This window comes from Schistocerca gregaria, chromosome 1 (genome assembly GCF_023897955.1).
Source record: "Schistocerca gregaria isolate iqSchGreg1 chromosome 1, iqSchGreg1.2, whole genome shotgun sequence".
Lineage (NCBI taxonomy): Eukaryota > Metazoa > Arthropoda > Insecta > Orthoptera > Acrididae > Schistocerca > Schistocerca gregaria.
Window position 1 is genome coordinate 1108745440 of NC_064920.1, and position 27145 is coordinate 1108772584.

General features: G+C 41.4%; 1 protein-coding gene across 1 annotated transcript in view; it reads left to right on the forward strand.

Moving 5' to 3' along the window:
• LOC126315899 (ionotropic receptor 25a) overlaps positions 1 to 27145 on the forward strand; it is a 208827-nt gene that overhangs the window by 129490 nt on the left and 52192 nt on the right. The window contains exons 10-11 of the mRNA XM_049992710.1: positions 1017 to 1116; positions 12691 to 12868. Of these exons, the coding sequence (XP_049848667.1) occupies positions 1017 to 1116; positions 12691 to 12868 (278 nt within the window). The remainder of the gene's footprint in view (positions 1 to 1016; positions 1117 to 12690; positions 12869 to 27145) is intronic.

Here is a 27145-nt window from a genome sequence, read left to right on the forward strand (position 1 = left end):
ACAAACAGCTTTACCAGATAAGTATAAATTGCTATTAAAGATAATAATAAATGAATAAATGAAAAATAACAGAAGGAAGAGATACACCGATTGGACTATGGATAACAGGGCCACATTTGTGTTTCAAGGGTGGTGAGGGTTATAAATTTCAACTCGTAAAATATTGCATCATGACTGAGCTTACCGACAAAAACTCTTGCTAATCGTGACCGAGGCTCGAACGTAATTAAATCCCATCGATCCTGGAGGTAACAGCCAGACAGTCACAGCCGGTGCTCCCTGTTGATGAAGATCAAAAGTCAAAGAGTAAATAGCTTTTTCCAAGGGTAAATATTTTTCTCTATTTCACGTAATATGCTTCAAATTAATAAGTATCTTGTACTACACACTTTCTAAAGTAGCTTACGTTTTTCCCTAGTGTTCAACCTGTCTCCATACCAAGTTTCAGCGAAATAGATTCAGCGGGTTAGTCGTGAAAACGTAACGGAGAAAGTTACTTTCGCATTTATAAAATTAGTTTGGATAAAGCTTTCATTTTTGATATTTTTTTCGTAATGTGATTTTCATTAAATTAATCCTATATGGTGCCAGATTCTATGCCCAAGTTGCCTGTGAAACCCTTGAAAATTCGTCTAGCAGCTTTGGAGAAGCGTGCTCAGACAGATACGACAGTTTCATAGATTTATTATTAGTGTAGATATGGCAGATCCATTACAATTTGGTATTTGCCATTGTCTCAAGTTCATTGAACATTATGACTCCGTTACCTCAAAGTCTTTATTGAATTATTATTTTGAAGCATTGTTCTTAATTACTAACAAATCTACCTAGGCGGGACGGAAGTGTGTGAGATTCCATTCAGAGAGCATCAAAAAATAAAACGCAGCTACCAGAAATCGTTAACACGGTATTAGTTAGAGTGACAAGTAATTATAATTCTTTGTCCTCCATTATCGACGATGCAACAAATTAAAAACCGTTCTTCTTCTGACTCAGTGACATTGTTTCATGTTCAGGAGACAGACATGATCATCGCACCGCTGACAATGACGTCAGAGAGGGAAGAAGTAATCGACTTCGTTGCTCCTTACTTCGACCAGTCTGGCATCTCTATTGGTAAGTGAAACCATCTAATGACTCTATTTACTACATTTTATTGTGTAAGACCTCATGACAACTGGAAATTTTCCTCACATCAATAACTTGATTTATGCTGTTCAGCGATTGGAGTGTAGCGCCGGTGATAGCTTCGGACGTGGCCGGTTCAAATTCCGATAATGGGAGGAGTTTTTGCTTGCAGTATTTGTCCGGCAGAGGGAGGGGAAGTGGTTTGATTTCTTGGCCGATTGTCTTTCCGCCAGTGTCGAAGATTAAATTCCCAAAGGTCTCCATGGTAATATGCTGCCGTGAGAGCATGTTGCATTCATTGTTGTTGGCGATTCGTCTCGGAGTAGCACTTGCAACCAACTAGCTCAATCATTTGTTGGATCTATTCTAATTTCCGTCTTCTTTTGCAATTTTTACCTTCTAAAGTTCCGTGCAGTGACGTAAAAGCTATTCCTTGGTGTCTTAACACATGCCCTCTCATGCTGTTCTTTCCTTTTTGCCAGTGTTTCGCACATGTTCCTCTCTTTGCAGATCCTATGGACGATTTCTCATTTCTGATCTTATCAGTCCACCTAATTTTCAACACACTTTTACAGCACCATATATCAAACGCTTCGATTCTCCTCTCTTTCGGTTTTCCTTAGGCCCATGATTCACTACTATACAATCATCATCATCTGTTATCTGTTATATCAGCAGGTCCTTTGCCTCTCCATTGCTTCCTTCTTAAGGCTGCTGTATGTTGTACCGTCCATCATGTCATCCAGTATCGGGAATCTCTTCCTTCCTCGCTTCCTTTTCCCTTCTACATAACCTTCCAAAACTGTTTTTTATCAGTTCGTCATTTTTTCTTAATATATGCCCAATCCAATTTCTTTTTCTTCTCTTTATTACATCTAGTAACTGTCTTTTCTCTGCCACTCTTCTCAGTATCTTTTCATTTTTTTACTTTGTCCATCCAACTTATTCTTTCCATCCTCCCATGTCCAGACTCAAAAGCCTCCAGCCTTTCTCTGTCTTTCTTCCTCATAGTCCATGTTTCAGCGCCATATAAAAGAACACTCCATACAAGACGTTTTATGAGTCTTTTCCTGGCTTCTCTGTCCATACCGCTGCAGAAAATTCTCCTTTTCTTATAAAACGCCTCTTTTGCCATTGCTATCCTTGTTTTAATTTCTGTGATGCACTTCCAGTCGGTGTCTCTCCTGCTAAACTACCATACAATGATGTGCTCTAAATATAAATTCTTGAAAATTTCCTCCTCGAAGCCGATGTTTGATACAGCAGACTTCTTCTGGCCAGCAATATGCTCTTTAGCAGTGTTAGTCTCCTTTTTTTGTCCTCCTTCCGTCGTCTGCCGTATGTTATTTTGTTTCCAAGGTAGCAGAAATGCTTAACTTCATCTGCCTCGTGGTTCATAATTCTAATGATAAGTTTATCACTAATCTCATTTTTGCTACTTCTCTTTAGTTCATCTTTGTTCAATTTATTCTTGATCCACTGTGAGTGCTCAAAGAAGAGAAGTTTGTGGTACAACTTGACTAGAAGAAGGGATCGGTTGGTAGAACATCTACTAATTTAGTACTGGAGGGCAGCGTGGAGGGTAAAGATCGTAGAAGGAGACCAAGAGATGAATACACTAAACAGATTCAGAAGGATGTAGGTTGCAGTAGGTACTGGGAGATGAAGAAGCTTGCACAGGATAGAGTAGCATGGAGAGCTGCATCTAACCAGTCTCTGGACTGAAGAACACAACAACAATAGTGTGTGCTCATCAGATTTTTCTTCATGAAGTGATCCACATCAGCTCCGCCACGGGAGAACTAACATCCAGGTTTATTACTCTTCTCCGTCTTGGAGCATAAATTCAGAATAACACTAAAAAGAGGTTGACAATCGAGGTCTGCCTTACTAAACGCCTCTGACTGTTTAAGCCAAAATTCAACTGTTCGCCTAGAATAGCTAAGTTACAAAGAGTCAGAGCTGTAAGGACCACCCTTTGAAGCGTCTGTCTCTAAACAGAATCACTGTAACACGCCGAGATACCAAAATCCGAGAGGTCCAAATGTCAAGAGGCCAAATCTCTGCATAGTCAGGATGAAGACTGCTGGCAGCTCCACGTACCTCTGGAAATCGGCAGCCCCAGATGGGTTGACAAGGTGCAACTGCCGGTTACGAGCCGGGCAACGGCTTAAGTAGCGACAGGCCGATGAATCTTTCCCGAATTGCTTGCAGCCATGTCACGTGGCAGACGCTCAGGCATTATCGCCTTGGAGGTGAAGTGATGCGGTTGCTTCTTGAGATATACCCTCTCGAAGACCTTTGAGAGGGCATGTGAAACACAGTGTACACACATTCGTTTCTTCTCAGCTTCGCCGCAATGCTTCGTTCACTCTCGACGTATGAAGTGGTCACAATGTTTTGGGTCAGCCATGTATGTACAGGTAGGTTTAGATTTGACGGAGGAAACTTCGAATTAATGTCTCATTGGCCAATTTTGCCTGATTTATCGGTTAGCGAGTTTTTGTTCCTTTAAATAAAAAAAGAATTGCATGGATAGCGATTTTGGCACTTCAAAAAGATCTGACTTGTCTGAAGTAGACATTATGATAACCGAAGCTGTACAAGACCTATAAAGGTTATAATTCAAAAGAGCAGCCAGCCCCAAGTACTGCTGAAAGAAGTCTTATATAAATCAAACCATTACCAGTTTCGGATTTATTACAAATCCATCTTCACGTGATTCTTAAAGACTTTTTTGCTTTCCTGTTGGAGCCTCGCTTTATGGTCGTTATTAGGTTCGTGCACTAACAAGTGAGATAAGAAGAAATTTTTCATTCAAAATTCGTTATGGTTACGAAGGCGTTCTTTTCTATTTTCCCTTCGCATGCGTGAAATGGCTTTAAAGTTAATAACACATTAAATGTGGCGAAAAGTTAAATGATGTATATTTTTTTGCTACGAGTTCGTCGTCTGTGTTAGACGTTTTGGAGTTTCGACATTCTGGCACGTGCACTACGTGCGTGTCGTTAAACTCTCTGGAAACTGCTTTAACCCACACCATTCCATGTTTTGTGGAAGAACACAGACTCCAAACTCCACCTGAGCAACAAAAACCATTCAAAGACATTGGACTAGTAAAAATGCTAATCTACAGATACTGTATAGAGTATATGGGCACAGTAAAACAAGTCTTTCCAGTAGCGATGAAATTAATTCAAAGGACGAAAAGAGAAGTAAAATTATGTATAACGAATTCTAATACGGCATTGTACTCAATGGCTAAGGTTACGCAAAAAAAATAAAAAAAAAATTAAATGATCGTATGGCATTGTTGGCCCCATGCGGCCGCCGTATTGCAAATATTTTTTAGTTGATGCCACTTCGTTCGTTATTGATCGTTGTGTTTGGTCGTTCGGACGTCGCAAGACATCCTGTTCAAGTTCGGTGGTTGATCCTTCCACTCAGTTTTTTATTACAGAGGCCAACCGGCTCTCTGACCGAACATGCTAAGCTACCGTGCCGGCTATCAATAATGATGAAAGACACACAACATCCAGTCATCTCGAGGCAGAGAAAATCCCCGACCCCTCCGGGAATCGAACCCGGGACCCCGTGCGCGGGAAGCGAGAACGCTACCGCAAGACCACGAGCTGCGGACTGCGCAAAAAAAATATTACAAGTAATGAAAGCTTTATGGGTGTGAACTACCCAGCCACATGTTACGTGTGTTACATTGTGATTAGGTACAGTATTTATACATTGAATGTATGGAACACTAAACATTGGCATTACATGCACACTGCGTAAAGTACAAGAGCACTATAAAACATTCTTTTTTCTTTCGTTGTTACAGTGGTGAAGCTGAATATAAAAATCTAATTTGAAGCGAGATCTGGTTTCTCTTATTTTATTACGATCATTTCCCCCTATGTAGGTGGCCGCCAACAAATTTTTTTTCGCATTCAGAGGAAATAGTTGGTGATTGAAATATGAAAAGATCCTGCCCCAGCGATAAACGCCTTGGCTTAATGATTGCCCTCCAAATGCTAGTATTGTATCTGTGGCACTCGCTCTCGCTCTCGCTCTCGCTCTCTCTCTCTCTCTCTCTCTCTCTCTCTCTCTCTCTCTGTCTCTCTCTCTCTCTCCCCTCCCCTCTCCCCTCCTATTGCACGGTAATACTAAACGAGCTGCCCTTCTTTGAACTACTTCGATGTCCTCCGTCAATCCTATCATATAAGTATCCCATACCGCACAGCAATACTCCAAGATGGACAAGTGTAGTGTAGGAGGTCTCTTTAGCACATCTGTTACATTTTGCATCTTTGGTTCGCTTTCCCCACAACATTATTTATGTGATCGTTCCAATTTAAGTTATCCATAATTGTAATCGTAAGTATTTAATTGCTTTCGTAGCCTTTAGATGTATGTGATTTATATTTTACTTACTGCCCCTTTGTAATGTAAAAGATAAACCGCAATTTTTGTACAGTGAATCTGCCACCGAATCCTAACAGAATCATGTTTTGATGTATCAACATCAAAGTCAATAAATGTTTATGTAACTATTTCGAACACATGCAGTAGTCAATATTTTGAGATGCAATAAAATGTATGTGTAAATAAATATACTGACAGAAAAAATCGCAACATCAAGAAAGAGTTGTGCGACATAAACGAAAGTTGTTAGGCGTGTTTCTACATCTTAAAGATGATGTCTTTTCATATACCACGCTCATCGCATAGGGCCAACGGCCTTGCCTCAGTGGTAACATCGGTTCCCGTCAGATCACCGAAGTTAAGCGCTGTCGGGCTGGGCTAGCACTTGGATGGGTGACTGCCGAGCGCTGTTGGCAAGCGGGGTGCACTCAGCCCTTGTGAGGCAAACTGAGCAGCTACTTGACTGAGAAATAGCGGCTCCGGTCCCGGAATCTGACATACGGCCGGGCCGGGAGAGCGGTGTGCTGACCACATTCTCCGCCATGTCCGCATCCAGTGACGCCTGTGGGCTGAGGATGAAACGGCGGCCGGTCGGTACCGTTGGGCCTTCATGGTCTGTTCGGGAGGAGTTTTTTAGTTTAGTTTAATCGCATAAGTGTAGCGCTACTAGCGCCACTATGAGGATGCAAATCAGGTTTGCTTTAAATATACGCTATGACGGTCGTGAGTGTTGGGTACCTTTTAGATTGGACATGGTGAGTTGCTTTCAGTCAAGAATACCTTTAAGGCGACAAAAACACCATTATCAACAGCTCATTGAGTTTGAACAAGGTCGTGTAGTAGGGCTATGAGGTGCTGCATGTTCCTTCTGCGATACTCCAGGAAGACTTGGCAGGAACATAGCCACTGTAATGACTAGTGGCAGCGTTGGTCACTCTAATGTACAGCAGCAAGAAGACCGATACTACCGAGAGGGAAGACCATCGTGTTCGGCGTATGGCTCTGGTCCATCGTACTGCATCTCCAGCAATTTGAGCAGCAGTTGGCACCACGTTGTCACAACGAGCTGTTACAAATGGGTTACTTCAGCAACAACTCCGAGAAAGATGCCCAGTAGCGTGCATTCCACTGACCCCGTACCATCGCCATTTGAGTCTTCAGTGGAGTCAAGCGACAGCTCATAAAGCGAGAGCTCGTTGGAGGTCAGGGTGGAGGTCTGTTGTGTTCTCTGGTGTAAGCTGGTTCCGTCCCGGTGCCAGTTATCAGTGATGGCAGTGTGCTATTTAGAAAGGAGGCCAGTTGTGGCCCTGCAGCCGGCCGCGGTGGTCTTGCGGCTCTGGGCGCGCAGTCCGGAACCGTGCGACTCCTACAGTCGCAGGTTCGAATCCTGCCTCGGGCATGGATATGTGTGATGTCCTTAGGTTAGTTAGGTTTAAGTAGTTCTAAGTTCTAGGGGACTAATGACCACAGAAGTTGAGTCCCATAGTGCTCAGAGCCATTTGAACCATTTTTTGTGTCCCTGCAAACAATCTGTCTCCATGCTAGATACACTTGACTTACACCTAGAGTTATAGTCTGGGGTGCAAATTCGAACAATAGCAGGACCACTCTCGTGGTTATTCCATGCACCCGGACAGTAAATATGTACGTCAATCTGGTGAGCTGCCATTCATGAGCAGCACTCCAAGCCGCGTTTTCCAACAGGATAACGCTCGCTCACATATCGCTGTTGTAACCCAACATGCTCTACAGCGTGTCGGAATGTTGCCTTGGCCTACTCCAACACCATGTCTGTCTCCAATCGAGAAGATATGGGACATCATCGAGTGTTGACAACTCCAGCGTCATTCACAAACAGCATTAACCGTCCCTATATTGATCGAGCAAGTGCAACAGGCATAGAAATCCCAAAAACTTACATCCAGCACCTGTACAGCAGAATGCATGTAGGGCTGAGTGCTTGCATTCGTCTGGGGATTACACTGATTGTTAAGTTACCAGCATTTCACATGTCTTATGTCGCGCTTGGCAACGGCCTTGCCGCAGTGGATACACCGGTTCCAGTGAGATCACCGAAATTAAGCATTGTCAGGCGTGGTCGGCACTTGGATAGGTGACCATCCAGGCCGCCATGCGCTGTTGCCATTTTTCGGGGTGCAGATGCCAACTGAGGAGCTACTCGACCGAATAGTAGCGGCTTCGGTCAAGACTACCATCATAACGACGGGGAGAGCAGTGTGCTGACCCCACGCCCCTCCTATCCGCATCCTCCACTGAGGATGACACGGCGGTTGGATGGTCTCGGTAGGCCGCTCGTGGCCTGAAGACGGAGTACTTATGACGCGCCTACATTAATCTCTGATCTTGCAATATTAATGACTTAAACAAGTTACCTAGACAAATGTGTATCCGAAATTTAATTACCCTTCTGAGACTCCCTGCTTAACCCGCAGGACATGACAGATAGTATAAATTGTGGAAAGGGGCCAAAATAAGAGGCTGTCAGTTACACTCGAGCATATTTTATTGTTTGATCAAACATTACAAGAGACTAAGAAATTTTTTTTAAACACACAGCTTTAATCTTTCGGACTTAACTACCGGTTGAAAGCCACTTTAATTTAAAAACGACTGAAGGTCAATAACTTAAAACGCAAGCTTAATCAGAAATTTAAAAAGGCAGCCTTATCTTAAATCAGTTCTTCAGTTAGGCTGAAGTTAAATTCAAATCGGCTGAAGGCCTAACACCTAAAACTCCAAAACATTAATTTTTTTTAATACCAAAGGCCTTACGTGAAACAGTTCTTTAAACTAGGTTGAAGGGCTTAAGAGCAAAACAACGCTAATTTTGAAAAAAAAAACGGCTAGAAGCCATACACGTACAAATAACAAGAATAAATTTTAAAAAAGGGCAGTACACTCAAGGGCGCTCTGATGTTCGAGGGTCGACCTGTAATTCAAACACTAACGCTCACTTAGGTGAAACAGGCAGTCGGGCCAACCATTCACGATCCGACGACAACCCAACCGACAGACAGTCAACAGACCAAGCGAACGTCTTCCGAAGTAAGAGTGATTTCAGCTATGCCGCAGGGGAGTGTTGTAGGACCGTTGCTATTCACAGTATATATATATATATATATATATATATATATATATATATATATATATATAAGTCTCAGTGAACACACACACACACACATATATATATATATATATATATATATATATATATATATATATATATATATATGTGTGTGTGTGTGTGTGTGTGTGTGTGTGTTCACTGAGACTTTTTGCGGACGATGCTGTGGTATATCGAGACCTTGTAACAATGGATTTCATTGTAATGAAATACAGGAGGATCTGCAGAGAATTGACGCATGGTGCAGGGAATGGCAATTGAATCTCAATGTAGACAAGTGTAATGTGATGCGAATACATAGAAAGAAAGATCCCTTATCATTCAGCTACAATATAGCAGGTCAGCAACTGGAAGCAGTTAATTCAATAAATTATCTGGGAGTACGCATTAGGACTGATTTAAAATGGAATGATCATATAAAGTTGATCATCGGTAAAGCAGGTGCCACACTGAGATTCATTGGAAGAATCCTAAGGAAATGCAATCCGAAAACAAAGGAAGTAGGTTACAGTACGCTTGTTCGCCCACCGCTTGAATACTGCTCAGCAGTGTGGGATCGATACCAGATAGGGTTGATAGAAGAGATAGAGAAGATCCAACGGAGAGCATCACGCTTCGTTACAGGATCATTTAGTATTCGTGAAAGCGTTACGGAGATGATAGATAAACTCCAGTGGAAGACTCTGCAGGAGAGACGCTCAGTACTTGTTGAAGTTTCGAGAACATACCTTCACCGAGGAGTCAAGCAGTATATTGCTCCCTCCTACGTATAGCACGCGAAGAGACCATGAGGATAAGATCAGAGAGATTAGAGCCCACACAGAGGCATACCGACAATCCTTCTTTCCACGAACAATACGAGACTGGAACAGAAGGGAGAACCCATAGTGGTGCTCACGGTACCCTACGCCACACACCGTCAAGTTGCTTGCGGAGTATGGATGTAGATGTAGATGTAGACCTCGTAGCAATGGGAACAGCCCTTCACACGCCGACCGCGCGTGGACGCTGTCAAGCCCCGGGCAGACACGCGCCACGGAGACTTCCTCGCTGCTCCACGCCAGACCAGGAAACGCTGAAGGAGCAAATACACGTCGGCCGATGAGACGACCAACCGAACGACCAACCAACGGTCGTCCCGCTCCAATCTACCTCCGTCGGCCAGTTCATGTGTGTCGCCAGCGGTCGGCGAGCAGTGGCTGTCGGCGCCTCAGCGGCTCTCCGTCCCCCGACTTCACTGCTGCTGCGTCCCGACTGCACTGCTGGTCCGTCTCCAACTGACTCCCAGACACACGACGACCCGGAAACACTATCGGTCGCTCCAGATATGGCACGACAGTGAACTTACCGATACGCGCTGCTGCTGCCGCTCACGGGCAAGTAAGGCAGTAAGTCAGTGACGCCAGCAAATGGAATAAGAAAACGAGGCAGCACGTAATAGGTGACAAACAATAAATGTCATGAAGACGAGCCATGCACGGCTCATCTTCATTAATTACTTTTTAGTGTTGCGATTTTTTCCTGTCAGTGTGTTTCGTCAACACCGACTCAAAGGAAGGCCTCGGCGCTTGGTCGTGACGTCACGTCAGCTAGGCACGGCCAACGCCAGGTCTGTTGCAGGCATACTCATAATGGTGGTCGGGGTTGGGGTTGGGTTGTTTGGGGAAGGAGAACAGACAGCGAGGTCATCGGTCTCATCGGATTAGGGAAGAATGGGGAAGGAAGTCGGCCGTGCCCTTTCAAAGGAACCATCCTGGCATTTGCCTGGAGCGATTTAGGGAAATCACAGAAAACCTAAATCATGATGGCCAGACGCTGGATTGAACCGTCATCCTCCCATAATGGTGGTGTCTCCCTCTCTGACACAGGAAAATGTGAAACTATTGGCGGTAGTTGACCAACACACATTGTTCTGTAAGATGTATACAATCAATTAATTGTGCAATTCATTACACTTCTAAACAAATAGTGTACTCCTGAACTTAAATTTCCACCTGTTTTAAGGATTGACATACAAAAACAACTTCATGGTCCATCAGAATTCGTGCTTCTTTACCTTATTTGTAAATCTGAGGAAGTTACGTTTATACTGGATTGCTTTTACAATAACCTGTGAACATATTGGTGCTCTTCTTTAAGTATCATGGTTAACTATGGGGTGAGGAGCACTGAATGTTAATGAAATATCTTGCGATTTTACACGTTTGTGGATGGGGTGGGGGACAGAAGAAAAGGCAAAAGAGATACTTGTTTTATCAAATTTAAAATTTTTTAGCTTATAAAGTTTCTCCTTTAAATGCGAACGTTTTTAGGTTAGGTTTTACCGTGACTGTTACTGGCATTAAATGAAACAACAAGTTTACTGTTACCAGTCACCGTTTTATTTTTTCCACCACGCGTTTCGAAGTTTCAGACTTCCATCATCAGGTGGATTTACATTAGTTAGTATCACATATGTGTGTATGTTGTTTTACGATTTTGGAGGAACTTGTGGCACTGCCTAGTGGAGAAACAAGACGCTATTTCAGAATATGGTTTTGGATAACTTTTGACAAAAAATTAAACTGATTTCTAATGGTAAACTTTAATAAGTAAACTAGAGTACCTCCGGGTTCCTTTTTCTGTCGTAACACTTCAAATGTATACTGCCATATTTGTAAACAAATATGGCGTCTGGAATCAGCTGAGTGCAAGGTTCGTACAGCAGAAGACATGACATAATCGCAAAGCGCAAAGAATATACATCGTAATAAAATTATTACAGAATAATCGTTTAAAGCATATGGAGGTGTTTGTTTTGAGGTGTCGAATATATGTGTGTTACTTCAGGTGGTATATAAACCCAATTTTGAAAAGTTAAAACTGCAAAACATTCGTACTCGTTTAATACAATCTGGTGAAATGTTAAAATGGCTTAAACTTCATACTTGATAATAACAATTAGGTGAAATGTTACAGGCTTGAATTACAATGATCATACTGGCTACAGGAGTAAAATCATACATAGATGACACTCTTTGAAGAAAGAGAGAGAGAGAGAGAGAGAGAGAGAGAGAGAGGAAAAAGTGATTATGTGAGAGCAAACATTTACATGGCAAGAAGTCTTAAGATTACATGTTGCATATATTAGCTGCCTAAAGGTTGGGGTAATACATTGGCTAATGCTATAAAATATGCAGATAGATATACATTTGTGCCAGTAGTTGATGTATATACAGTTTTAAGCTGACAAGGGGTACAAGCTGTTGGTGTGATAAAACGGTGACTGGTAACAGTAAACTTGTTGTTTCATTTAAAGTTTCTCCTTTCAGTTGCAAGAGGGGAATATTTATCTTTTCCCATGTGCATGTTTAAAAAAGTTTAAGCTCAGCAGTATTTTCGATGTATGAAGCTATTTTGTTTCTTGTTTCGAATTCCTTTCGTTGAAAACGACTGTAATCTAATGACTGGCAACAGTTGGACAATTACACATGTAGATTAGTTCACATTTCCAGTGACGCTGTCAAAGGGAAATAAATAAAAGAAACGAGTTCATTGTAGGGGGGGTGGGGTAAGTTTCGATAACAAAATGGATCAAGTAAATATAGTTACTTGAGTGTAAAATTTCCGTAGCTTGCAATGAGGCAAAGCATCTTTTCATATTGATCTACGTTTGTTTCGACGGGATTCAGTAATACATAACTACGATCTTCATTTGCAGCTTTACGATAGTAAGAAAATCTTTCACCTAAATAAAACTGCAGAATACAAAACAATACCAAACATTTTGTCCAAAAATAAGAGATTTATAGTGATAAGCACACCGAGGCGTTTCTACCTGCAACAGACCTGGCGTGCCTAGATGTCGTGACGTCGCCAACACGCGCCGAGGCCTTCCTTTGAGTCGGTGTTGGTTTCGTTCAATTACCTTTGCAAAACCATAAAAGGAAGGCCCTCGTAAAAGTGGAGATGGTGCTTACTTGGTTGGTGATGCATGGCTCGTCAACACTCGTGCGCAGTGATACGGAAGCCGGTGCGGGAGACGTCGCTGTTCAAGTTCATGACGGTGCTGCGGCTGGAGGTGTGGCTGAGCATCGTCGGCGCGCTCACCGTCACCGGCGTCATGATCTGGCTGCTCGACAAGTACTCGCCCTACAGCGCCCAGAACAACAAGGAGATGTACCCCTACCCCTGCAGGTGCGTACCTCCTCAGCAGCGCTCCGCCCGGGAAGCGTCGTACCACGAGTGGGGGATCTGAGGTTAGTATGGCAGGTAGGATGGCTTGCCGCGAGGCAGCGGTCGCATGTAGTGCTTCGAATAAAATGCAGACATCGCTCCGTCATTTGCTACAACTTGAATGAGTAGCTGTTGGGTTTGTGTCACAAATAAACTATATTGGTTTCTGAGTGTCGAAGCTGGTGAACGGGGTAACTTTCTCCATCGGTTAAAGGTAAGAAGTAATATTGCCACACTAGTATTAGTATCTAAATGCCAACCGCAGTGGTAACACCGGTTCCCGTCAGGTCACCGAAGTTAAGCATTGTCGGGCTGGGCAAGCACTTGGATGGGAGACCATCTGGTCTGCCGAGCGCTGTTGGCAAGAGGGGTGCACTCAGCCCTTGTGAGGCAAACTGAGGAGCTACGTGATTGAGAAACAGCGACTCTGGTCTCGGAAATTGACATATGGTCGGGAGAGCGGTGTGCTGACCCGTCAGGTCACCGAAGTTAAGCGCTGTCGGCCTGGGCAAGCACTTGGATGGGAGACCATCTGGTCTGCCGAGCGCTGCTGGGAAGTGGGGTGGACTCAGCCCTTGTGAGGCAAACTGAGGAGCTACTTGACAGAGAAATAGCGGCTCCGGTCTCGGAAACTGACATATGGTCGGGAGTGTTGATCACATGCCCCTCCATATCCGCATCCGGTGACGCCTGTGGTCTGAGGATGACACGGCGACCAGTCGGTACCTTTGGGCCTTCATGGCCTGTGCGGGAAGAGTTTAATTTTAGTATTGGTTTTGGGTCACAAATAAACTTTATTGGTTTTTGAGTGTCGAAGCTGGTGAACGGGGTCACTTTCACTGTCAGTTTATACTGTTAAAGGTAAGAAGTAATATAGCCACACTAGTATTAGTATCGAAATGCCAACGGCCTTGACGCAGTGCTAACCTCGGTTCCCGTCAGGTCACCGAAGTTAAGCGCTGTCGCGCTGGGCAAGCATTTGGATGGGAGACCATCTGCTCTGCCTAGAGCGCTGTTGGCAAGGGGGGTGCACTCAGCCCTTGTGAGGCAAACTGAGGAGCTACTTGACTGAGAAATAGCGTCTCCGGTCTCAGAAACTGACATATGGTCGGGAGTGTTGATCACATGCCCCTCCATATCCGCATCCGGTGTCGCCTGTGGGCTGAGGATGCCACAGCGACCAGTCGGTACCTTTGGGCCTTCATGGCCTGTGCGGGAAGAGTTTAATTTTAGTATTGGATTTGGGTCACAAATAAACTTTATTGGTTTTTGAGTGTCGAAGCTGGTGAACGGGGTAACTTTCACCATCAGTTTATACTGTTAAAGGTAAGAAGTAATAATGCCACACTAGTACTAGTATCGAAATGCCAACGGCCTTGACGCAGTGGTAACCTCGGTTCCCTTCAGGTCACCGAAGTTAGGCGCTGTCGCGCTGGGCAAGCATTTGGATGGGAGACCATCTGGTTTGCCGAGCGCTGTTGGCAAGAGGGGTGCACTCAGCCCTTGTGAGGCAAACTGAGGAGCTACGTAATTGAGAAAGAGCGGCTCCGGTTTCGAAAATTGACATATGGTCGGGAGAGCGGTGTGCTGACCACATGCTCCTCCATATCCGCATCCAGTGACGCCTGTGGGCTGAGGATGACACGGCGACCAGTCGGTACCTTTGGGCCTTCATGGCCTGTGCGGGAGGAGTTTAATTTTAGTATTGGATTTGGGTCACAAATAAACTTTATTGGTTTTGAGTGTAGAAACTGGTGAACGGGGAAACTTTCAGCATAGGTTTATACTGTTAAATGTAAGAAGTAATATTGCCACACTAGTATTAGTATCTAAATGCCAACGGCCTTGCCGCAGTGGTAACCTCGGTTCCCGTCAGGTCACCGAAGTTAAACGCTGTCGGGCTGGGCAAGCACTTGGATGGGAGACCATCCGGTCTGCCGAACGCTGTTGGCAAGAGGGGTGCACTCAGCCCTTGTGAGGCAAACTGAGGAGCTACGTGATTGAGAAATAGCGGCTCCGGTCTCGGGAACTGACCTACGGTCGGGAGAGCGGTGTGCTGACCACATGCTCCTCCATGTCCGCATCCACTGAGGCCGGTGGGCTGATGATGACACGGCCACCAGTCGGAACCTTTGGGCCTTCATGGCCTGTGCGGGAGGAGTTTAGTTTTAATATTAATATCTAAGTACCGTAAAGCAGATATACTGGATGAGTCAAAAAGGACTACCCAATTTTGGAATGATATACAAATTTATTGAGATTATTTACAGAACCGTTAAATGTATAATTTTGTGGCAGACAACTTCAAGTTTCATATAAAAGTGTCATGTGTCGTTTTGGTTCGATATGATTACGAATTGTGCTGCGACAAACATCTCACTAGTGGTCAATTTCTTCCCACACTCGATGCAGAAAGTCGTGCGTGACTTGTGCAACAGCAGTGCAGATTCCATTTTTCCGGTAGGCTAAATTGTTTGGTAGGGAAGGAATATATACACGGTCTTCAATGAAACCCCAGAGAAAGAAGTTCCTTTCATGAAACCAAAACACACAGCGAGCACACTCCACAACAGTGAAAGTAGCCATTTTAACTGTGCAACACGCTAGCACTACTGGTTGACGGTATGGGGTACTGATGCACTAAATGAATCAAAATTGAGGTTGTTTGCTACTAAATGACACATCTACCGATTCTGTAAGTTATCTTAGCAAATTTCTCTGTCATTCCAAAGTTGTAAACACTTACCTTGTACTTTGGTCGCCGCGGTTATTTTGACCACTCATCGCCAAGAGTTTTACAGCTCTCTGCTGGCTATCAGTTGGGTGTTTAGTATATATTGTTTGGTGGTAAAGTACTATCATGTACTCTATGAGATGCCATGTTGTGTTGATTTATTCCGCAACAGTTGGCGAACCTGTTGCGACTTATAATTGTATGCGAAAAAGTGTGTTAAAATCAGGCTGTACTGAATCCACCGATATCACTTAACTGCAAAGCGATCGGTGTTTCAATTGTATCATGCATGTTACTCGAGTAATTCTCAAAACAGACCAATGATTATTTTTTGTGCACATGTATATATCAGCTGCTAAATTACGATTTCTTAGGTCACGTCCATGATTTCTCTGTTTCCGTGTTACTTCGACCACTGGTCATTGTTACCCCAGGGTTACAGATACACAACTTATTAAACAGTGCTGTTGCCAATTACAGTGTGCAACTAAGGAATACGTACATTAACTATTATTATATAGTCGAAGTCTCATTTGTTACTGTTAATGTGCCTACGACTAAGAAAAACAAACGTCGGTCATATATTGTTCAACTTGCAAGTTGTTGTGGTTCAGGCAGTGACTGAAGTGCAACATATAGTGTCAAATATATTAGGAAATACGAAATGAAGACTGTTTGGCCACATGTGCCAGACATTGTCTCGATAGATGAAGAAAGATAACCTTAATTATAACTTCAATAAAAGTTCAGAAACGATAATTTATGTCTAAGATAGAAGAAATTCAAGTTATTACGCTGAACTAAATTTGGAGCTATGTGTGTGGTACTTCATCTTAGTACCTTTCATAATGGTTACAATTTTGCTGATGGATCAAACTGTTTGATTTATGTACTGAACTAGTTTTTTCTCTTTTATGAGACTTAATAGAGCACATATGAATACTTTAGATCACTGTATTTGTTCCTGAGTGGTCAAAGTTTCATTGTGTTTTCGAAAATTTGACGACAAATGGTATGGTAGCTGATATCTGTGGCGGAAGTATAGCCCAGTCATTGCATCCCCTAATCTACACTACTTTTGACCACCTACATTTTTTCCATTAATTTCTCTACGTTTTGGAAAATATAATGTACTTATTCCCCCCCCCTCCCTCCCCCGCCCACCTCATGAACCATGGACCTTGCCTTGGTGGGGAGGCTTGTGTGCCTCAGCGATACAGATGGCGGTAGCATAGGTACAACCACAATACAGAGGTATCTGTTGGCAGGCCAGAGAAACGTGTGGTTCCCGAAGAGGGGCAGCAGCTTTTCCAGTAGTTACAGAGACAACAGTCTTGGTGATTGATTGATCTGGCCTTGTAACATTAACCAAAACGGCCTTGCTGTGTTGATACCGAGAATGTCTGCAAGCAAGGGGAAACTACAGCTGTAATTTTTCCGACGGCATGCAGCTCTACTGTATGGTCAAACGATGATGGCATCCTCTTGAGTAAAATATTTCAGAGGTAAAATAGTCTCCCATTTGGATCTCCTGGTGGGGACTACTCAGGACGACGTCGTCTTCAGGAAGAGCATAACTTGACGTTCTGCGGATCGGAGTGTGATCTTAATCCGGCACGTAGAAGGTAGGTTGGAACATTTAAAAAAGGAAATGGATAGGTTAAAGTTAGATATAGTGTGAATTAGTAAAGTTTGGTGGCAGGAGGAACAGAACTTCTGGTCAGGTGAATACAGGGTTATAAATACAAAAGCCGGCCGCGGTGGTCTCGCGGTTCTAGGCGCGCAGTCCGGAACCGTGCGACTGCTACGGTCGCAGGTTCGAATCCTGCCTCGGGCATGGATGTGTGTGATGTCCTTAGGTTAGTTAGGTTTAAGTAGTTCTAAGTTCTAGGGGACTAATTACCACAGCAGTTGAGTCCCATAGTGCTCAGAGCCATTTGAACCATTTTATAAATACAAAATAAAATGGGGGTTTTAATAATTAGTAAAAAATAGGGACACGGATAAGCTGCTAAGAACAGCTTAGTGGACGCATTATTGTAGCCACGATAGACCCGAAGCCTACACCCACCACAGCAGTACAAATTTATATGCCAACTAGCTCTGCAGATGAGGAAGAGATTGAGAAAATGTATGAAGAGATAAAAGAAATTATTCACATAGTTAAGGGAGCCGAAAACTTGCCATGGGGGTCTGAAATTCAATAGTAAGTTAAGGAAGAGAAGGAAAATTAGTAAGGAATATGGAATGGGGAAAAGGAATGTAAGAGAAAGCCGAAGTAGAATTTTGCACAGAGCATAATTTACGTCGAAGAGACCTGGAAACACTGGAAGGCTTCAGATGGGTTATACAACGGTTAGACAGAGATTTAGGAACCAGATTTTAAATTGTAAGACATTTCCAGTGGCTGATGTGGACTCTAACCTCAATTTATTGATTATGAACTGCAGATTAAAACTGAAGAAACTGCAAAAAGGCAGGAATTTAAGGAGATGGGACCTAGATAAACTGAAAGAACCAGAGATTGTAGAGAATTTCAGAGGAATTATTAGGGAACAATTGGCAAGAAGGGTAACTTTGAGACATGAAATAGTGAAGGCAGCTTAGGATCAAGTAGGCAAAAAGACGGCGGCTAGTAAAACTCCTTGGGTGACATAAGGGATATTAATGGTAACCGATGAAAGGAGAAAATATAAAAATGCAATAAATGAAGTGCGCAAAAGAAAATACAAGAGTCTAATAAAATAAGATTGGAAGAAAGTGCAAAATGGAGAAGCAGAAGTGGCTAGAGGACAAATATAAGCATCTACCGTAGAAGCATATGCAACTGGGGGTAAGATAGATACTGCCTACAGGAAAATTTGAGACCTTTCGAGAGAAAGAGAACTACCTGTATGAATATCAAGGACTCAGGTGGAAAACAAGTCCTAAGCAGAGAAGGGAAAACAGAAAGGTGGAAGGAGTAATAGGGGATCTATACAAGGGAGGTCCACTTGAGGGCAATATTATGGAAGTGGAGTAGAGAGAGAAGATAAAGGAGATACGTTCCTGCATGAAGAATTTGACAAACCACTGAAAGACCTAAGTCGAAACAAGGCCCCGGAAGCAGACAACATTCCATTAGATCTACTGGTAGTCTTGGGTGAGCCAGGCATGACAAAACTCTGGTGAGCAAGACGTGTGAGACAGGTGAAATGCCCTCAGACTTCAGGAAGAGTATAATAATTCTAATTCCAAAGAAACTAGGTGCTGACAGGTGTGAAAATTACCGAACTGCTAGTTTAATAAGTCACAGCTGCTAAATACTAACACGAATCCCTCATAGAAGAGTGGAAAAACCCATAGAAACCGACCTCAGGCAAGCTCAGTTTGTATTCCAGAGAGATGTAGGAACATTCAAGGCGATACAGACCCTACGACGTCTCGTAGAAGATAGGTTAATGAGAGGCAAACTACGTTTATAGCATTTGTGTAGACCTAGAGAAAGCTGTCCACTGGAAAACTCTGTTCCAAATTCCAAATATGGCAGGGGTAAAATACAGCAAGCGAAAGGTTATTTACAATTTGTACATAAGCCAAATTGCAATTATAAGAGTCGAGGGACATTGAAGGAAAGCAGTGATTGGGAAGGATTGGGACAGCGTTGAAGCCTACCCCGATGTTATTCTTTCTGTATATTGAGCAGTCAGTAAAGGAAATAAAAGAAAAAATTGGAGTAGTAATTAAAGTCCAGGGAGAAGAAATAAAGACTTTGAGGTTTGCCGGTGACATTGCAATTTTTTCAGAGACGGTGAAGGACTTAGAAGAGCTGTTGAATGGAATGGACAGTATCTCGAAAGGAGGATACAAGATGTATATCAACATAAGCAAAACGAGGATAATGGAATGTATGCGAATTAAGTCGGGTGATGCTGAGGGAATTAGATTAGATTAGGAAATGAGACACTTAAAGTAGTAATTGAGTTTTGCTGCTTGAGAAGCAAAATAACACATGATGGTCGAAGTAGGGAGAATATAAAATGCAGACTGGCAATGACAAGAAAAGCGTTTCTGAAGAAGAGAATTTTGTTAACATTGAATATAGATTGAAGTTTCAGGAAGTCCTTTCTGAACGTGTGAAGTGAAGTGTAGCCATATATAAAAGTGAACATGGACGAAAAACAGTTTATACAAGAAGAGAGTAGAAGCCTTTGAAATGTGGTTCCACAGAAGAATGCTGAAGGTTAGATGGGTAGATCACAACAACTAATCAGGAGGTACAGAACTGCAGAGAAGAGAAATTTGTGGTATAACCTGACCATAAGAAGGGATCAGTTGGTAGGACACATTCTGAGGCATCAAGGGACAACCAATCGAATACTGGAGGGAAGTGTGTGGGGTAAAAATCGTAGAGGGAGATGAATACAGGAAGCAGTTTCAGAAGGATGTAGGTTGCAGTAGTTACTCGGAGATGAAGAGGCTTACACAGGATGGAGTAGCACTGAGAGCTGCATCAAATCAGTCTTTGGACTAAAGACCTAAAAACACCACTGTACTAATTGGTATGTAAATCTTTCATACAAGGTCCTACATTCACTAACATAAAATTCACAGATTTTAAAAAGCAGTCATGATAACCGCATTTAAATCTGGAAATCGGCCAAAGTATACCAGGTTTACTATAGTCTAAAGTACATGGGATGGACCAAAATATGGAAACGCCACAAACACAGCAAATTACCATGTCTAATAAGGTGTAGGAAAACCGTTGGCATACGAAACATTTACCAGGTGTCCCAAAATGGATAAATGCTGGTCCTACATGGTTTTCAAGGGAATCTTATATCATTCTTATTGCAAAATAACAGCACATTCAGGTAACGACGGCCTCATAGTCTTCTTTCGAACATGGACCACAAAGTCTCAATAATATTGAGATGCGCTACCTGTGATGAAAATGTGACAGTTCACCTTCTTGCTCATAAAACCAGTCTGCAAAGATCCAAGTTGTGTGAACAGGAATCCTGTCGTCTAGGAACACAGCATCAGCATTTGGGAACGAACATTGTACCATGGGGCAGACCTGATCAGCCCAAAAGGTCACGTAAACCTTGGCAGTAGTGTGACCATGCAGAGTTGAAAGTTATCTGTTTAGTGTTGATTGTATATGGGTCATTGCATGTCAAATCAACCAATTGTACTACATGATTTGAACCATGCCCCCACAGATTTGGATGATTTTTTTTCAGGTAATGTACCCACTAACACTAGTTTAAATTTGAAATTTCAGATTTTTCTGACCTTTGGTTTTTGAGTTTCAAGGGTTTAAAAATCAAGAAAACCTCTGTTTTTGATCAATCGATGATTGTTTTAAAATGCTGTAGCTCAAAAACTATATAACCAAGAGAGCACAAACTTGCATCATTTTTTTTGCTCTATAAATTCACTTCAGTTTGATACGTATCATGACTATGCTACCTAAATCTGAAAATTTTAAGCTATTCCAATAAAACATTTTTTGAAATTTCCAAAATACACACTCTCAGATTTCTTTATAAAAATTATATGTGTTGTCCAGTCTAACTGACTACAGGCATGCAAAAGTTCAAGATGGGATCTCAATGGGTTCTTGTATAAAATAATATTTTATTACCACAATACACACTACTGAGGTGAAAAGCAGACTATTTCTAGGCTATGAATACTAAGGTATGCCTATGTAATTCTAACAAACTTATATTATTATGTTAGCCTTTTTATGCAACATTACCCTCTTATTGTTTCTTAATTCATTAAATGATATAGTGTTGTTTTAATTTAATGTTCATGATTCTTTTAACTATGCATCATAAGGAAGTAAACACATTTTAATTGACAATATAACGCTACCAGTTAAAGTTTTGAATAAAACCACTCACCTTCATCCTTAGTTGTAAATGGCAGAGATTATCTTTTTCTTGGTTTTCCAGTGTTACTTGTAATCATTTACAACAAGTTCCTTATATCAGAAATTGGCATATGAACACATTTTAATTGGTAATATACAAGCTACAAGTTAAAATTTTGAATAGCGCCACTCACCTTCATCCTTAGTTGTAAATGGCAGATATTACCTTTTTCTTGGTTTTCCATTGTTATTTGTAATCATTTACAACAAGTTCATTATATCAGAAATTGGCATATAAGTAATTTCACTTGGGAAAAAGATTAACTTGTTGATATCTGCAAGAGTAGAACTGTATTTCTAACCAATTGGTATTTACAAAGTTAATACACATGGTATTCATACAACTTAATGTTTAGTGAGGGTAGGTGTAACATAATTTAAATGTGCTTATTTTATGATATTTTAAGATATTTTCCCCAAAGCAAGAGAAGACAACTTCATTTCTTTAGCACTTAAAGTGTAGGTTCTTCCCGTAGCTGTTGTTGGATTCGGTGCTTGTAAAAGAGTATTTCCTGGTACTTCTGATATATCTCTTGGCTGTGGATAGTAAAAAGACTGGTCTGGACCTTTTGGGTGTAAAACATTTATTCAGTACATGTCATTGTATTTTTCTTCAATGCATCCTAGTCACCAAGAGTCGTCATATGCTACTGCCACAAATCCAGCAGTAATATTTTCCATATGTGACAGTGTTATTTGGTTCAGTGTTGTCACATATTCAAGAGACTCATCCATACTAAAATGATAAGGCTTGACAGTAATTTGACTCTCTGTGCAGGGTTTATATGAGTGAAACTTTTGTGTTCTCACAATCGCTTTTGAGTCACTAAAGTAAGTATCCTTTGGTCAGTTCATAGTTCTATATTGTGCAATATTCAAAGTCAATGATTTTTATGTTTTCTATGGCAAATATATAAAGTGATTTGGGTGTTAAGATTTGTTGGTTATATAGGCTTTGTAAGCTGGCTTTAGCAGCTAGCCGCTTAACAGTTCCACCAAGGCCATCACATGTGCTCTTGACATGGGATGTTGCAAAGAACTCTCACTCTGCCTCAACTTCAAAATCAGTTGTATGCAAACACAAATTAAGGAAGTTTTTCTAATTTTATATTGTGCAGTGCTTCCATCAGAATAGTAAGTAATCTTTTTAAGTGCAAAAGGCAAGGTTTGCTTTATGATTTCTAGCAATTTTTTCTGGAATACATAGAGACTGTAGTATGTTTCAGGCAATCTGATATGAAGACATACTGCACGTGTCTTAGTTTTCTCTCCTATTTATAATATATGACGAAAGGATGCAGTGTAGCTTCCCCATTACATCAAGGTGGCCATAAGTGAGGTAGTGGCCAAAACTAGAGCCTTGACCCTATATGAAAATCTCACGTTCTTTATAATAAAAAGTGAATGTCGTACAAAATCGTAAGATTCTTAAGTTATTACTTTTTTATATATTTTATTCTTGCATTATAATATCATTTAATGAATTAACAAACAATAAGAGGGTAATGTTGCATAAAAAGGCTAACATAATAATATAAGTTTGTTAGAATTACATAGGCCTACCTTAGTATTCATAGCCTAGAAATAGTCTGCTTTTCACCTCAGTAGTGTGTATTGCGGTAATAAAATATTATTTTATACAAGAACCCATTGAGATCCCATCTTGAATTTTTGCATGCCTGTAGTCAGTTAGACTGGACAACACATATAATTTTTATAAAGAAATCTGAGGGTGTGTATTTTGGAAATTTCAAAAAATGTTTTTGGAATAGTTTAAAATTTTCAGTCTTAGCTAGCATAGTCATATTACTTATCAAATTGAAGGAAATTTATAGAGGAAAACAATGGTGCAAGTTTGAGCTCTCTAGGTTGTATAGTTTTTGAGCTACAGCATTTTAAAACAATCATCGATTGATCAAAAATGGAGGTTTTCTTGATTTTTAAACCCTTGAAACTCAAAAACCAAAGGTCAGAAAAATCTGAAATTTCAAATTTAAACTAGTGTTAGTGGGTACATTACATGAAAAAAAAAAATCATCCAAATCTGACTGTTAGTTGATATGAGATGGAATGACCCATATGTTGAAACTGTGTGTAGCTAAATTTCTCGCTAACAGTCTGAAAACTACCTGATTTCTGAATTCGGATTACAGGCTCATAACTAGAATCAGCGTAGGTATCCTATTTTTAACACAAACTTATTTATGCAGATTACTTGATATGAATATGATTTTAATTATCTGAATTGTATTTGATTATCTGTATGGTAGATTGCACGAAAGATCTATTCACAACAATGCTCACAATGGCTAACTGTACATAATTTAAATGTGCCCTATTACAAAAAAAGCATGTGTAGAATTTACATGAAATTTCACTAATTGAAAACTGTTTCTAATATTCTGTCAAAAACGCTCATTTAAGCCCTACAGCAAATTCTTTCGTTGCAACGGCTAACCTGATTCTGCTCTGACTTCATTGCAAATGATGAGCTAAAATAAATCACTGCAAGGCATTTTGCCTTCTTATAGTTATTTCATTTAAGTTGATGTTTCATCAAATTAGTTTTTCATTCTGTTTTCTAAATCATTAATTATTATTTCTACTAAAGTGCTCAGCATGACAACGCAATGTTTACCGAACACGTTTCTTGGAACAGTGAAAATATGATTTCCGAAAAATTCTATAAATGACAAAAGGTATTAGTTTGAAATTCTTTTAATGAGACGAAAAAGAACTCTGACTAATACCAACAATAAGCATTCTCTCTCTCCGCATTGTCGTACTCGATAATTACCAAAATTTGTTTTCTTGAATTTGTAATACTGTTTTTTATCTAACTAATCTAAATGGGGGCGAGCTAATTTAAAACTGAACAAATGATTGATTGTTCTCTCTGATTACCAACACGTTGGACACAATGAAATCTTTGCACAAAATAATTACTGAACTCACGCTTGCAAATAGAAAGCTCAAAGTATCTTACCCTTTTCTGAAGTACAATCTCTTTCTACAAGAATCTTAAAAATTACTCTTCATCTTCCGGTCACACACCATGGAACATCTGCAATAGAAATCTCTGCGCGTAGTGAAACACGCGTGTGGAACACGGTAAAAAAGTGCCGAGAAACAGGTTGTTCTTTATGTTTGTCATAAATTTACAGAGATAATCGGCTTTGAAGTTTTCCGAGGGACTGTATTAGATACAGTTGGAAGGAAAACGAAAGTTTGTGTTCAGCGGACTCGGAAGCGTAATAGTCTGGCGGACTTTTTACTGCACATGTGTAGTTGGTTCAAGTCTCGCATTAGTCAATTTTTTCCTCGTTCGATCTGAATCACCTACGACTCGTAAATGTAAAATTCATCATCATTTTATGAATAATGCACGTTTTGTCGTTTTTAATTACGTATTGCACTCGAAATTCGTGCTTTCAAATATCAATTCTCAGTTGTTGATATTTTATGAAAGACTGTTAACAAAGGTTGCCTAAATTAAGAAAACATAACAATTTATTTTTTAAGGAAAAAACTAAATACTCTTTATTTGGAGTATGTCCATTGTTTTATACCACAGATGCGTCGCAGAAACATGAAAAACAATCATTTTCACAGCATCGAGCACACCATACAAATGCTGAATTTTTACATTTGCTACTGTACCATTACAACATGAACCCAACAGAACTGATATGGAACCAAGTTAAGGGATTTGGCCCGAGAAATAACAAGACTTTTAAGCTACCAGACGTAATGGATCCAACGCACGCAGCTTTTTCGGGTCACTACCGAACGTTGGCGGGATGTATGTAGAACGACACGTCATAAAAGAAGATGAGAATATGCGGCACCTCGGTTGCTTCGTGGATTGTGTTGCTGGTCAGCCCCTTGTCAAAGTAACAGATTACAGTTCCATTACTGAAATGTATTTCTCGGATTCCGATAAGGAAAGAGCTAAGAGATTATCAGACGACTGACTGTAATTAGCACCTTCACTGGCTTCAGTATTCAACAGTACGGTGAAATCCCTGCAGTATACTTTTGCATCACACATGAATCTCTCAGAAAAATTACGCTGTATTTAAGTTAGGAATTTTCATCACTCTTATTTGTGATTATAATACTATGTCAAGAGAGGACGAGTGGTAAATTTTTGCCTAATATTACTTCATTTTTTTTAAAAATGAAATGACATTCGAAGCTATATTGTTCCTTTGCCCGTTTCTTTTTACGTCTGAACTGTAGCTGCTCATATCATTCCAGGCTAGTCAGACCGCTGGTTGGCAATGCTGTCAGAGTTTAATGCGCCGGTAAAGCTATTGTCCCGCACATTATCGCTCAATCTATGTGCGTTTTACACAGCATAAAACGTATCCTTATGATCTTACTTGACTGTACTGGTCACAACTTGGCTTCCGCTCCACGTGAAACGAAATCCAATGAGATCCAAGCAAACGCGAAAGAATATATAGCGTAATGTTTAAATCAGGTTTATTCTTATGATGAACAGAGTATACTAATGCTCAAGGCTGCGGCGCGACTTGACTGACACCTACTAGTTTTCCCGCGCTTTTCTCAATAATACAACCACTGGAAATCAGAGACTCTGTATCACTCATGCGCTCAGCATGCAAAGATATTAGAAGTGACAATATTCCGAATAAACAGATAATTTTCGTTATACACTACTGGCCATTAAAATTGCTACACCAAGAAGAAATGCAAATGTTAAACGGGTTTGGCTTCAAATGGTTCAAATGGCTCTGAGCACTATGCGGCTTAACTTCTGAGGTTATCACTCGCCTAGAACTTAGAACTAATTAAACCTATCTAACCTAAGGACATCACACACATCCATGCCCGAGGCAGGATTCGAACCTGCAACCGTAGCGGTCGCTCGTCTCCAGACTGCAGCGCCCAGAACCGCACCGCCACTCCGGCCGGCTAAACGGATATTCATTAGACAAACATATTATACTAGAACTGACATGTATTTCATTTTCACGCATACATCCTGGGAAATCAGTACCCAGAACAACCACCTCTGGCCGTAATAACGGCCTTGATACGCCTGGGCATTGAGTCAAACAGAGCTTGACGTTTTGCCATTCGTGCACCCAGGTTCGTCGTCGAGTACACCATCGCAGGCGCTCCTGTCTGTGATGCAGCGTCAAGGGTAACCGCGGCCATGGTCTCCGAGCTGATAGTCCAGGCTGCTGCAAACGAAGTCGAACTGTTCGTGCAGATGGTTGTTGTCTTGCAAACGACCCCATCTGTTGACTCAGAGATCGAGACGTGGCTGCACGATCCGTTACAGCCATGAGGATAAAATGCCTGTCATCTCGACTGCTAGTGATACGAGGCCGTTGGGATCCAGCACGGCGTTCCTATTACCCTCCTGAACCCTCCGATTCCATATTCTGCTAACAGTCATTGGATCTCGACCAACACGAGCAGCAATGTCTCGATACGATAAAGTGCAATCGCGATAGGCTACGATCCGACCTTTATCAAAGTCGGAAACGTGATAGTAAGCATTTCTCCTCCTTACACGAGGCATCACAACAACGTTTCACGTGGC